At 35.7% G+C, this 13,868-nt stretch overlaps 1 protein-coding gene across 15 annotated transcripts; it reads left to right on the forward strand.

The window, feature by feature from the left end:
• The first annotated feature begins 428 nt into the window (after nucleotides 1-428).
• On the forward strand, nucleotides 429-13,068 carry LOC18429353 (Transducin/WD40 repeat-like superfamily protein). Of its 15 annotated transcripts, none has more exons than XR_016051721.1 (13): nucleotides 429-1,129; nucleotides 1,546-1,655; nucleotides 2,075-2,144; nucleotides 2,321-2,465; nucleotides 2,879-3,016; nucleotides 6,194-6,333; nucleotides 10,391-10,438; nucleotides 10,614-10,724; nucleotides 11,025-11,183; nucleotides 11,413-11,534; nucleotides 11,954-12,030; nucleotides 12,113-12,249; nucleotides 12,437-13,068. XR_016051721.1 is itself a non-coding variant. In XM_006838639.4 (13 exons), exons 1-12 carry the CDS (start codon nucleotides 551-553, stop codon nucleotides 12,227-12,229), a joined length of 1,836 nt encoding a protein of 611 aa, XP_006838702.1. In that variant the 5' UTR covers nucleotides 429-550; the 3' UTR covers nucleotides 12,230-12,249; nucleotides 12,437-13,068. The 15 variants fall into 15 exon arrangements, 7 of the variants coding, with proteins under 7 accessions (XP_006838702.1, XP_020519972.1, XP_020519973.1 ...); XR_016051722.1 differs by having other exon boundaries at nucleotides 12,442-13,068; XR_002280125.2 differs by having other exon boundaries at nucleotides 11,042-11,183.
• The last annotated feature ends 800 nt before the right edge of the window (nucleotides 13,069-13,868 follow it).

Below are 13,868 nucleotides of genomic sequence, written 5' to 3' on the forward strand. Positions count from 1 at the left end.
CCTAGGCTCTAAACAGTCAAATTAAAAGCCTACCTTCAAATAGTATCACGAAATGTAGTTTCAATATTAGAAATTTTTATGATAACCTTAAAATATATTTTCATATTTATTTATATAGTTTAAAGTGTAAAAAATAGTGTATGGAGAGATCTACGAAAATCTTGAAAATTGAATGTTAAAAAATGCATTACAAAATACATTATTTTCAAAATTTAAAATTTATTTTTTATTACAAGATACACTATTTTAAAAAACTTGGAATCCATTTTTTCACTTAAAATCCATTTTTTCTTCATGTCCTTGGTCTTGATGTCTAGAAGATGAATTTGTGAATACTTGGGCACAAAACAACCTGATCTAGTGAATTTTTTGAGGCAGGCTCTAAGCCTCGGCTCTATATAAACATTTCCCATCCCGAAATAATGCATATGAATATGAACAAGACCGCAGGCTTTGCTCGCGCCATCATCAAGTGCCCGTGGTATATTGCGCGAATAAGAGGAGTAGCAGCAGAGCATCACAAGCAAATGCCTAGCAATTGCAGAGCAAAATGGGGGAGAATTTAGAGGTGACTCAAATGGAAACCCAACCACAAAACTTACAGGGGTTAGAAATCCAATCCCAAAACTATGAGGAGAGTGAAATCCAACCCAAAATCTCCGAGGAGAATGATTCCCAGCACAAAAACTTCGATGCGAGGGAAACCCAAATCCAAAAGCCGAAGGAGAGAGAAACCCAACACCGCAGCTCCAATTGGGGAGACGCCCAATATCAAAACTCAGAGGAGAGAGAAATCCAAATCCCAAACTCCACTGAGAGAGAAAACAACCACCTAGACTCCAATGGGAGTGAAACCCAAATCGAAAACTCCAGTGCGAGAGAAACACAAATCCGAAACTTCGAGGAGAGAGAAGGACTGCCGCAAAAGACTGAGGAGAGAGAAACCCAACACCAAAGCTCCAAGGATGAAGAAACTCAACACCAAAAATCAAAGGGAACTGGGGAGATGGATGCTGAATTCTTTAGTTGTCTCCTTCAACCTATCATTTCCAATGTTGATCCTTCTTATGTGGCCATGCGTCGCCTACTCCTTTCCAGAAAGGTTGCTTCTGGTTGTGATCAACGCAAGGTTCGCTCGATTTTTTCACTGATTTTGAATAGACCTGAATTTGTGTTTCACCGATTTGCCTGATCTTTTCACTGATTTTGAATAGACCTGAATTTGTGTTTCACTGATTTGAATATTCCATGAATTCGTGTTTATCTTGGAAAAATTTAGATGCACAATGGAATTGAAATCTGATTTGATTGGAAGAATTTGCATTTTTAAATTGGATCTCATGATCTGCTGAATTTGTGCAGCTCCCCATCAGTAATGCATGAGAGAGAGAGAGAGAGAGAGAGAGAGAGAGAGAGAGAGAGAGAGCCTTTGAAACATTTTTAAGATTTATTCAGAATATATTGATGGTCCTTAACTGAGGGGGAGACCATGATTTCAAATCATTTTCTGAAAATGTAACTCATTGTGGCCATCTCATTATGAAGGATTGGAAATGTAATGGCAGAGGTTATGTGGCCTTTCGCAACTACATTCAGCAACGAAAAAATGGGGAAAGTTTGCATGTACCAAGCCAACCAAGTACTCCTGGTCAAAGGTCAGTTAAATTCAAGTACTCTCGTTTTGGGTTTTATGTACCTTGAAATTTCTTTCCACTTTGTTGATTCAAATGATGCAAATTTTGAACTAAACAATCTATTTTGGCTTGAGATTTGATTCCCTTATGGTGAAGCAAGGTCTTTTTGTTTTTATGGTTGTTGTGAATTAAGGCCTTGTTTTGGTTTGAAATTATTCTCTATGTGTAGAAGCATGTACGGGGTTTTCTACATTGCGAATACTCATTGTAGCTTACTTGTTTTAAATCAAATTATGCCATTTGTAACAAATTCATATAGTCTACTTGTGTGATAATTTAGCTCTTATACTTGAAATCATGATGCATCTCTTCATTTTGTGTTTACTCTCTCGGAGTTTATTTGTCTAAACAAATCTAAAATTTACTGGTCGATGGATCAGTGGGCGCTGGGGATCATCTCCTGGTCTGCAGTCTATCCTTTATGAGGCGGAAAGTTTGGGCTCTAGCAGGGTATGATCATACTTTTTTTATGCCTTTTTCAGTATCTATGATACTGTGGTATTTAAACAAAACACGCACACACACACAGATACATTGTTGGTTTCATAAAGGAAATTTGGTTTAGTGTTATTTTTTTTTGTTTTTCATTTAACGATATAGGAACTGACTTGAGTTCATTTTTATAGGATTTGCAAGGCTTTAATTCTGCTCTTAGCCATTGTACAAGTTTTAGCTCCACTTTGAGTGAATCTGATCGCCCTCTTCGCTTTGCGGAACCTGCATATTCTTTTGTAGGGATGCATTGTATCTTTGACAATTGCAAAGCATCAGGTAAAATTTTAATGGGATTTACTATGATTTAATGCACTATAGAAAATGTTAATTCACTCTCCAATGAAGTGAGGGCAGTGATTAATGCACTATAGAAAATCTTAATTCACTCTCCAATAAAGTGATGGCAGTGATAAAGGGCGCAGGGGGGGGGTGGGCGGGGCAACATGGGGTTCTTTTCTTGGTTTTTGAGTCTACACTCGTTCCATCGTCATCCATCATTTCTTTGGATGGTGATGACCCTAATGGGTTCGGGTGATGACTTCATGGACTATGGTAGTCCATTGGATCATGATGCAGTCTCCTTCTCGTGAACTGAATTCAGACGATACCTTCTTTTTCAGTCCTTGATTGCAAGGGTTGGACATCTGGATATTTCCATTGAAAACTCACTAACTAGTTACTGTTTCCAGTTACTATATTGAAATTTGGGCACATGAGCTCAGACACTCTTGCATATGGCGCTTCTGATGGTAGCTTGACTGTTTGCACTGTTTCACAACCTCCTGCCATAATTCAACAATTGAAGGGCCACTCAAAAGATGTCACAGGTCAGGTCCAATGTTTTCTATAAAGATTCTTATGTTATCTTATGAGGAAGTTCTGGAAAATCTGTTTGTGTGGCGATTTGATCAAACTATTTTTTGGGTATGATTTTTGATTTTTCAGCGATGCATCCTAAAAAGTTCAATCAATTATCGAATTTTTACTTATTTTTTATAGTTTATCAAATTTAGTTTCTTTTTCAGGGATTTTATGATGTGGCTAATTTGTAGCCTCAAATGCACATAATGGACATGCCAAATCTGTAATATTCATCTTTTTTACTCGGATTTTTGATGGTTTCTCTTTCATTCAGTTTCTAGTTGAATTTACCCAATTTATACATTAATGTAGCCCTTCCATCACTAGACAAGAAAGAAAATAACTTTTGTCATGTTTCATGTCAGTTTCATTTATTAAAACATCACTCAAATAGTCAAGAATCAAGCGGATTGTTACGGTATTGTGATATCTCCCTTAGTGAAGAAGATCAATAGTCTTTTTGAAGATGGATTTGGGTGGAAGGTCGAATGGTTTTAGTATTGAGTTGGGAACTCACCTCAAAACGATCTTTCTATTTTCCAATTCTTCTTAAAGAACATGAATCTTTGTTCAGAGATCTCTCTGTTGATCAAGAACCTATTTCGGAGGCACAAATGAAGTGACACATCATTCATGGGTTAAAGGAGTATATTCCCTATGTTACTTTTATTCAAGGGTGGGCTATGCAGCCATCCTTGATGCAGTTTACAAATCTCCTTGGTGGCCCGTCGAATAGCCAGATTTTTTTTATTTCGGGAAGTGATGGAGATGGTCGAATCACACTTAAGAGCTAAGCATTGTCTCCTTTTTAAAAAATCACTTTAAGGGAGAGTGTTAAAATTATTAAAGTGTATTTTCTAGAAATCATATTAGTTTTTATTTAATTTTATTTTAAGGGTATAATGAGGTTGTATTTGTAATTTTGTGCAATAGGAAGTTATGGAATTACTAGGTAGTTAGTAGTTATTACTGGAAATAGGTAGTTATTACTGGAAGTGGGTAGTATTTGTAGTAAATATGGTTGTAAGAACCTCTATTTAAAGAGATACATATTGTGGGAAAATTGGGTTCCATGTATTAAGTTTGTAATGCTTTTGTGTACCCTTTTTTTTCATCATTGAATAGAAAATTTATTTTTTGTGGAGAAAGGCAGATGCCACAATAACTAAACAATTCGCTTATTAATTATTGTAACAATGGCACACTGGCCCAAGACTCATCACCAAAGAGATAGAAGAAGAGCAATCAAGATGAGGCCGAAGAAACGCAAGTTCTCATTCAATTATAATAAATAGGGTATACAAAAGCATTACAAACTTGATACATGTGACCCAAGTTTCCCACTACACATCTCTCTTTTAATAGAGGTTCTTACGACCATATTTATTACACGAATTACCCACTTACGATAATAATTACTTATTTACAACAATAATTACTAACTATCTAGTAGTTCCATAACTTCCTACTACATATGATTACAAATACAACCTCACTACATCACTCAAAATAAAATAAAACAAAGAATAATATAATTTATAGAAAATGCACTTTAACAATTTTAACACTTCCCCTTAAAGTGATCTTATAGAAAGGAGACCATGCTAGCTCTTAAGTGTGATGCGATCATCTCCATCACTTCCCAAAGTAGAAAATCTTGCCATTTGATGGGCTACCAAGGAGTTTCTCAAACTCCGCCAAGGATGGCTATGTAGCTCACCTTTGAATAGAAGTAAGATAAGGAATATACTCCGTCTTTAACTCACAAATTACAAGCCGCTTCATTCGTGCTTTCGAAATAGGTTCTTCCGAATCAGCGAGAGATCTCTAAATAAATATTCTTGATCTTTAAGAAGAATTTGGGAAATAAAAAAATTGCCTTGAGCTCCCAACTCAATGCTAAAACCATTCAACCTTTCACCCAAATCCATCTTAACAAAGACGATCTTCTTCACCAAAGGAGTCAAGATAATATCACTACCACCCTTGTGGCTTTAATAACATGCAGAGAAAGATAGATGCCACAATACCGAAGCAATCGACTTCTCAATTAGTGTAATAATGTTACACTGGCCCAAGACTCACCACCAAAGAGATAAAACCAGAACAATCAATATGAGGTGGAAGAAAAATAATTTACTATACAATGATGAAAAATGAGGTACACAAAAGTATTACAAACTTAATGTGACCCAATTTTCCCACCGCACTTCTCTTTAAATTGAGGTTCTTACAATTATACTTACTACAATAATTACCCACTTACAACAATAATTACCTATTTACAGCAATAACTACTAACCACCTAGTAATTCCATAACTTCTTACTACACATAATTACAAATACAACATCACTCAAAATAAAATTAAATAAAGATTGATATGATTTCTAAAAATTACACTTTAACAACTTTAACAACATTTTGAGGTTTTTGCTTGTAAAAAAAATGTATCCACCTTATTCTTATTTATCCATTTACTTGAAAGAATATTGTTAAAGGTGGGGCATAGAGTAGAGTGAAGACTTGATTTGACGATGGCATGTCCCTTGGACACCTTTTACCTGTCTTTCGTTTTGGAGAATGGGCGACCTTTTGGGCAGGATTACTGTAAATGCTGGATATAAGAAAGGGACTTGCTTTTCTCAATGCGAGGAGCTTTCGATATCGTGTTCAAGTCATGGTTGCTAATTTGTAAGAGAATCAGTCTGCAACTAAAAAAAAAAGGAATGAACTCATCCTTGTTCAAGACATTTTCTTTCTTGTTCTATTTTTTTCACTCCTCAGTGGGGTTTTAAGGCTGTTGATCAAGCAATAGCTGTTCATTTAGTAAAAGGTCCCTATACTTCATGCATATGTGATCAGGATTTCATGTAAACTTTGTATGAGAATTTAATTGCTATCCACATGACCAAATAGTCTTAAGTTATGCTTTTGCTTTTAACAATTTTATGACTTAATTCATGATGTTAACATTCCATTGGTTGCTGCAATATTTCTGAAGTTGTGTGGTTTTTTCTTTAAGCCTGATTTTACTTTTGCGGTTGGAAGAACCACTTTGTTTGTGCTCTCTGCGAGACTGCAACTTTAAGATTCGATGCGTTATCCTGTTTCTTTTGAACTCACTAGGTGCACTTTTTTCAGATTTTGCTTTTTCATCCAACAATCAGTACATAGCTTCGGCATCAATGGATAAAACAGTTAGAATTTGGGAGATATCAAAAGGGCTTTGTATTAGAGTAATATATGGAGTTTCTCCACAATTATGCATTTGTTTCCACCCGGTGAGTGCATCTTCTGACATTGGTTATTTTCCCTGTTTTCTATGTGTGATCAAGGTCAATAATACTACAAAATATCATAGTCTTATTCGCAATTGAAGGCCTCAAGACTCCCATTTTATTACACTTGCTTACCACTTACCTGCATCTACTTTACATTGAATGGGGAATTTGGGTTCTTACTTCTTGCTTAGTGATATAGTTATTTGGCTCAACCCCTAGGACTTGGACCCAACTTCCTTATCCAACGATAGTAAAAGTTCATGAGATAATATAGATTTCACTATGGGTTTGTAATGATGGTAACCAAAGCACAAGAGTAGCCACGAGTATCTTCTTTGGGAGCAACAGATTTCTCCTAATTTTCGCTCATATTTGTAGGATGAAAACCCTAGGAGGGCTTCCAAGAACAACAAGAAGAGCAAAAAATAGTTTGAATGTTTTTTTTAGTTTTTGTGCTATTTCATATGTTTTTTTTTTTAATTTATTTCATTGTTGAACCAATTAGGGACTTTTTAGATATTTAAATTAAAGTTAGGGAGTTTAGTTTCAAGTTATCTTTAAGTTAGGACTTTTTAGTCAAAAGTCGATTGTATGGACATATATGGTCCACAACAATAATTTTCAATATAAATAAAGGCGTGGATGGGTTGGAGAGGCATTCATATATTCCTGCTTTAAGAAAAAAAATACTTTTTCTTGGGAAAAGAAGCCGAAGGTTTGAACCCTAGGTGTGATAAAGCCTTAGGGTTTCTACAAAATTGCTTATGTTAAGGTGCTTTCTTGCTAATTTTCTATGTTTCTTCAAATTCTCTACATCAGTTTGATACCCTTGGACCTGTACAGTTGTTCTACTAAACGTGTATTAGATCTTTTGTAATATGCATGATCCTCTTGGAAGAAAGTTCCCTATGAACTGAGATAAAATTGTTTAGCTGAAGGAATGAACTGGATCTGTAAATTCTGGATAGTGAAGGCCATATTTATGTCAACTAGATTAGCAATTTGCACTCTCAATTAGGGTAGAGTGCTTTCAGTGGAGCCCTTGCAGCTCCGTAGGAAAGTCATCAGACCCCTTTCAATGAGTATGGTGCTTCTCACACTTATATTTCAATCCGAGGTGTGTTCTAACTTCTGGGAATTGCATAGATGAAGTTTGCAGTTCTCATTAAAATGAACTGGCATTGAAGACCAAATGTTTCCGAGTTGCATGAACTCGTTTATGCCAATATGCTTTTGATATTTCAAAAGAACGAGACAGGAAAATGTGGCAAAAGGATGAAAAATAAAAGGGAAAAAGACATATACCCCCTTTCCTGTAATTATAATCCCTTTGGTCCATGGAACATGGGCCCCCTCAAATTTAAAAGAAAATTACATTTAACCTCTTCTCTACCTTTTTCATAGTCCAAATGACAATATTTATTTATTTATTCTTTTCTAATGACCCCGTCATCCAAACCATAGGAAAACTCCCCCGCTCGCTTCGTCACTTGTGATCCCCTCCTTTTCTTTCTCACTTTCTCTCTCTCTCTCTCTCTCTCTCTCTCTCTCTCTCTCTCTATCATACACACACACACACACACAAACATGGGCCTCACAAATAGGTTAAACATACCATCTCATCTCAAAATCCATTCGGATGATAGACCTAAAAAAAATGATATAATTTGGACCAAGGTTTAAAAAAACAGATCGGTGACTCGGATCAGTCACTTCAAAAACTATGTCGGATTGGTGATCTGGATCGAAGAATTGGCCAAATCGGTGGTTTTGGCCTTTAATTTTTCAAAAAATCACTAAAAAATTTAGTTTCTTATGTTTTCAAAGAAATTTGGGGTTTGCATTGTACATTTTCACTATTTTATTGAAAATATATAAATACTAAAAATATTTTTCATTCCTGAGTATTTGTTGACCACTACATCCATTTTATAGTCAAAATGTAGTTTAGAATGCAACTCATTACAACAAAAATAAATCACTTTAACTCAAGCTTTTTAATTTTTATAATCACTTTATCAATTGTGATTGTAAAAATATGGGATCTTGCCTCATTTCTTGTTGTAAAGAAAAAAAGATAAAAATTACAGGTGACATAACCTTAAACATTTTCACGAGCAAGAAATAAATCAGGATTAAATAAAGGAGGCGGTTAGCATGCGGCCAGCCCGCATATTGTAGAGATGCGGGCTTTGCCATAAATATATTTTTAAATATAATTTGATCCTAAATTTTAGAGAATATATAATTTTTAACATGGAGATCATGAATATGAAAAAAAAAAATAATTTGAAAATTAAAAATAAGAATTATATTAAGAAAACATTTGTATCGTTAGTTACAATTGTTTTTAGATGGACCACCTATTTGCATCCATCTTTAAGATGGATGCTTTATACCTCTGGGCTGCATATTTTAGAAATGCGGTCCAGCCCGCATGAAACAATTGTTCTTAAATAAATAAAAAATATATAGTGTAGGATATAAACAAAACAAAAAAAAAAGCAATATTTAGCTTTGTGTGGATAAAATATTAAATATATTCAATAGCTATGTTAATATATTACATATACTATAGTCTCTCTCACAAAAATAAGTAACGCAATGGGTCGAGGAGAAAGATGTCCCACATCAAGGAGTTAGAAAGACGATGTGCTTTATAAAAGTAGTGTTTTCTCACAGTAAAGTACAGAGTGGTTGTGGCCTCTTATGTGTGCATGTGGAGGTGCCAATTTTTGGAACTGGGGAAAAGCTAGACATGTGGAGTTGCCACTTTTAAACTTGATAGTGGGGAAAAGCAAAACCTGTGGAGGTGGCAAACAAGTCACATGGAGGTTCAAAATTTTGAAAATTACAAAAGTATATTGGGGAACCGGTTATGGTGTGAATAGTACATTTTTTTGACAGAACCGGTGTGGACTAGTTAGAAACTGGTATGGACCGGCTCGAACCTGCAGGTTCTAGGGCGGACACGACCTGTTCTCGATATATTCAGAGAACCGGATCGCCCTGAACAATTTTCGATTCGGATCAGGCGATTCCGATCCGGGTCGCTGAATTTTAAAACCTTGATTTGGACAATGGAAAAAGTAGGGAGGGGGTTAAACACCTTTTCCTTTTAACTTTGATGGGTTCCATGGGCTTTCCTAGACTTGAGGGTTTATTTGTGATTATAATCAATAAAGAAACTCAGCTATCAGAGGCATACTCCCTTGGGGTTTGGTCCAACAGCTGATGAACACATTTCTCTTAAAACTGGAGTATAGTAAGCAAGTAAGGCAAATAGAAGTAGTGCTTTTAATTCATGGCCTTTGTTGGCAAATAGAAGTAGTGCTTTTAATTCATGGCCTTTGTTGGACAGTCTTGCTGGCATCTAAGTGATGTGGATATAAGGAATATAAATAATTCTTGTAGTGGAAAATCTCCATGAACAAAGTGAAACAGCTTCAGTGTTTTCTATTCTTTTGTTGATTATGTGTTCTCTTTAAATTTATCCAAGACCTGATTGGGTCATTCTTTATCTCTTTGATATTGGTTTTGATGACATCCTTAAACTTTTTATATGGGGCCTTAATACTTTTGATCCTCAAGCATATCCCTTCTCGAGCCTAAAGCTTAACTTCTTTTTCCACACTAATGCTAATTTATATTATTTAGGAGACCCCCACTTGCCATGAAATTTAATGTTCCATACTGAATCTGGTTTATTCATGTTTGAGCTGAATGAAAAAACAATATCATGTGGTTTCCAAGCAACTAAAATGCCAAAATATCCTAGGCGGTAGCATTTAATCTTGGAAGTCATTTTGTGATGAACCTCGAGAACTTCAGTGCAAAAAGCATCCTCTTTGTTTACCATCATTGCTAATTTCTTTTCTTTTACTGACTAGGATTGTTTTCTTTTCTGAAATCCATTCTCTAATGAGATGTCTGAATGGACCATACCATAAACTATATTCTGCTGTTGAGAATATTATGGATTCTTTTTCTTGTTGTATGCAATTTGAGATGCCTGAATAATATCCTGCATGTTTATCTTGGTGGGAATCTGGTGCAGGTCAACAATAACTTCCTTACAGTGGGAACAGCAAACAAAGAAATCACTGTAATTATCTTATCCATTCTCTACAGATTTCAGTTTAAATTTGACAGTTAACTAAAAAATATCGGTAATCTGAAACTGTAGCTTTAGATTATATATTGACAAATAGTCATTACAATTAGTTGACTTTGAATTGGATGGCGCTTGTTGCTGATTTTGAATTTAAATCTTGGTCTAGGTGATCAATTTTAGTACAGGACGAGTAGTAAACAAGGCTGTCTTTGGGAATGCGATTACTGCAATGGACAATGACCATACTGGTCAGCTTATTTTTGCTGGTGATGCTCAGGTTTGATAATTTATTCTCCAGTATCTTTCATATTCGTGAATGGAATGCATGCTCTATCCCAATGGACAATGGAAGAAGCCTAACTTATTGGGTCATCACCATGCAATGAAAATAATAGGCAGAGCGAGTGGTTCCCACCATTGGTTCATACTCTATCTGATGGATCCCAGTTTCTCCTTCCCATCACTCAATGGATGGTGATTGCTCAGTTCCATTGGCCAAATGGACTATTAAATTCCTGTTTATGATTATGTTGTAATCATCTGTATGAAAATCACAGGGTTTTATATATTCTATCAGTATGAACTCACATACAGGTGCATTATCAAAGACCCATCGAAATCGTAACAACACGCGCACTTCTCCCATTACCACTGTGCAATATCGTACCTTTTCACTGTTGGCACGGGGTCCTGTTCTTCTTGCTTGTAGTCAAGATGGCAGTCTCTTTTTCTTCAGGTCTTTTTTAGCGGTCTTTGTTATTTCTTTTGATAATTTTCTATTTTTGGTGGGCAATGTGAAGGAAAAGCCGAGTCCGGTCCCTTCACTCCTCCCCCAAGACAAATGAAAGAGAAAATATAAAAAGTAACAGAAAAACAATGCTTCTTGGTGTTTGCTCATTTGATCCATTGAGTTTTTTATCCCTTTCATATGTGTTGTTGTTCTAAGAGAACTTTTGATTATGCAGCGTTGCTTTAGAAATACAGGGTTACTTAACCCTGCGGTGCTCACTCAAATTGGCTCCTCGGGTACACAATATACATGCTTCCTTTTGTCCATTGCTTTCCCTAGAGAAAGGAGAGTTTGTAGGTTTGTATTCCATATTACGAATGCTCTTTGATTGCTTGGAACAAAAAATATGTTTGTTTATAGAACATTACTGTCTCAAACATAAGTGTGTGATACAAATGAAACATTTAGTATTTTGTCCTACAAAGACAAAATGACAAATTAAATTTTCTTTGGGGCAGTAGGCTATTAGCAGATTGCCTTTAGCAATGTTTCTATGGATTCACCAACTATAAGATACGGCTAAGTGCTGTTGTGCATTTCTTAACATTTTGCAGGGTTTAAATGCACACCAGATTGTATTACTTGCACCTACTACATTGATACTTTTAATTGCTCTAGATGCTCCTAAATGCTCTGCATTTTAGTTTTATCAAATTACTATGTGGGGATACATCCATTTCTAATATTTGACATTATTTTTTTGGTTTTCATGGAAGTCTCTGGGAGTGAGGACTCGAATGTATACTTCTATGACCTGACTCGTCCAAAGCACATATGTGTGAACAAGCTGCAGGTTTGGTTTTTCACATAATGTTCTGATTTGTTATTGGATGTCATGAGCTTCTGTGATGCTCAAAGGTCTTGTATGGGTGTAGGGACATGGTTCTCCAGTCATAGGTATAGCTTGGAATCATGGGGAGAATCTGTTAGCCTCCTCTGATTCAGATGGGACCGTAATTGTTTGGAAGAGAGAGAAAGTTGGTAGTAGATAACCAGCATAAACTCAAACAAGGTATGGATCAAGCAATGTCTGATAGAGAAGATTTTGGCTGATAAGTTCATTGAATTGTATCTTCTATGCTTCTATGTTTAATTTAATTCATTTATGTTTTTGTGAGGTAGGCTAGGTGCTCAATTTAGTTACTAGGAATGACTCCTCAATGTGTAACCTGATCTTGCGTATGCTATGATGGGCTCAGGACAGCATGGTGAAAGAAGAATGTCAGATACTGAGAAAGAGATCTGATTGGGGTGAGGATCCAAAGTTCAAACTCTTGCCCACGTACCCGAAGGAATAAATTGGGAGTACCTTTTTTTTTCTTACCAGACCCACAAAATTGAATGTTTCAGTTATAACTGCTTTCCAGCAGAGCTAAAAGAAAGCAAAAAAAAAAGGAAAATGATGGGAAGTTTGATAAAGAGAAAATGATGGCAAGTTTGATATAGATTCAAATTGAGATTTGGGCATTATCTTGATTACAAGTCGACGTCCTGAGGTTGAGTCCCACAAAGAAAAAGACTCAAGTCTGTTTCCAACAACGAATTGCTTGGAAGAAGATCGTGCTTGGTCAGTTTGTTGAGAATAAATGTTGATTTCCCAGAAGAATGTTATATTGTGATCCTCTAGGAATTGAACTCAAGAGGAGCATGTAAAGAATGCCTGGTGGGCTTTAGGGTTTGCATGCTGTTGCATAAGAGTGTGTATGTGTATTTGTGTGCGCGTGTGTGTTGAAAAATGTACCTCTTACCCGGTAACAAAAAATTAATAACTGTCATGTTTTTTGAATATTAACTTGGACTGGAAGTTAATAACAGATTGCTTGTTATTTTATTTTTTATGGTTGTCGTGGGACACTCCTCTAGGGGATTTACCAGATTATAGATAGCCTTCTAAAGGCATGACTCAAACTAAGTACGTGTGATATGTCTAAGTTTGAATGGCTGAAAGCCTTGGAAAGTAAGTGTTATTCAATGAGTTGAAAACGCACCGTTCTTAATGTCCTCTGTATATAGTATATACAAGAAAGACCAGATCTGACTCAAATTCTCGAGTATTTATAGACTAACTCAAACTCAATAAATTTGGAGAGCATTTTGTTATCTGTATTTCTCCCTTTTTTTGGGGGGGAGAGCGGAGAGTGTGTGTGAGAGAGTGAATAACGATGCTCTTTTGCCAGCCTATTAATGTCTAAATTACACATTTTGCCGGGCCTATCTATTCATGGGTAGGGACCCTTTCCTTTGTCCGCATGTTACCAAAATACCCAAAAGCATTTAAGGAATAATAAAGAAAAATAACTAAAAGAAAACAGGAAATCCCTGTGCATATGAATAATTATAGAAATATGCAGTGTTTTAAAACCCCACTAATCCATATCAGGAATTGGTTTGGATTGAATTAGGGTAAATTGTTTCATGCGGGCTGGACCGTATTTCTACATATGCGGTCCAGAAAGTGTAAAGCATCATCTTAAAGATGGATGCAAGTAGGCGTTCCATCTAAAAACAATGGAAACTAACTGTCCAAATATTTTTTTTTACTAGAATTATTATTTTTAGTTTTAAAATTTATTTATTTTTTCATATTCATTATCTCCGGATTACAAGTCCTTAAAAATTAAGTCTTAAAAT

Source organism: Amborella trichopoda, chromosome 3, assembly GCF_054954075.1.
Source record: "Amborella trichopoda isolate Santa Cruz 75 chromosome 3, AtrichopodaSantaCruz75HAP2 v2.0, whole genome shotgun sequence".
Taxonomy (NCBI): domain Eukaryota; kingdom Viridiplantae; phylum Streptophyta; class Magnoliopsida; order Amborellales; family Amborellaceae; genus Amborella; species Amborella trichopoda.

Excerpts from the sequence above, each read along its gene's own strand:
- LOC18429353 (XM_006838639.4), top strand. The coding sequence starts at position 551 with ATGGGGGAGAATTTAGAGGTGACTCAAATGGAAACCCAACCACAAAAC. Across the intron at positions 1,656-2,074 it reads CCAAGTACTCCTGGTCAAAG|TGGGCGCTGGGGATCATCTC; the intron begins GTCAGTTAAATT and ends TCGATGGATCAG. Across the intron at positions 10,725-11,004 it reads TTTTTGCTGGTGATGCTCAG|GGTTTTATATATTCTATCAG; the intron begins GTTTGATAATTT and ends TGAAAATCACAG.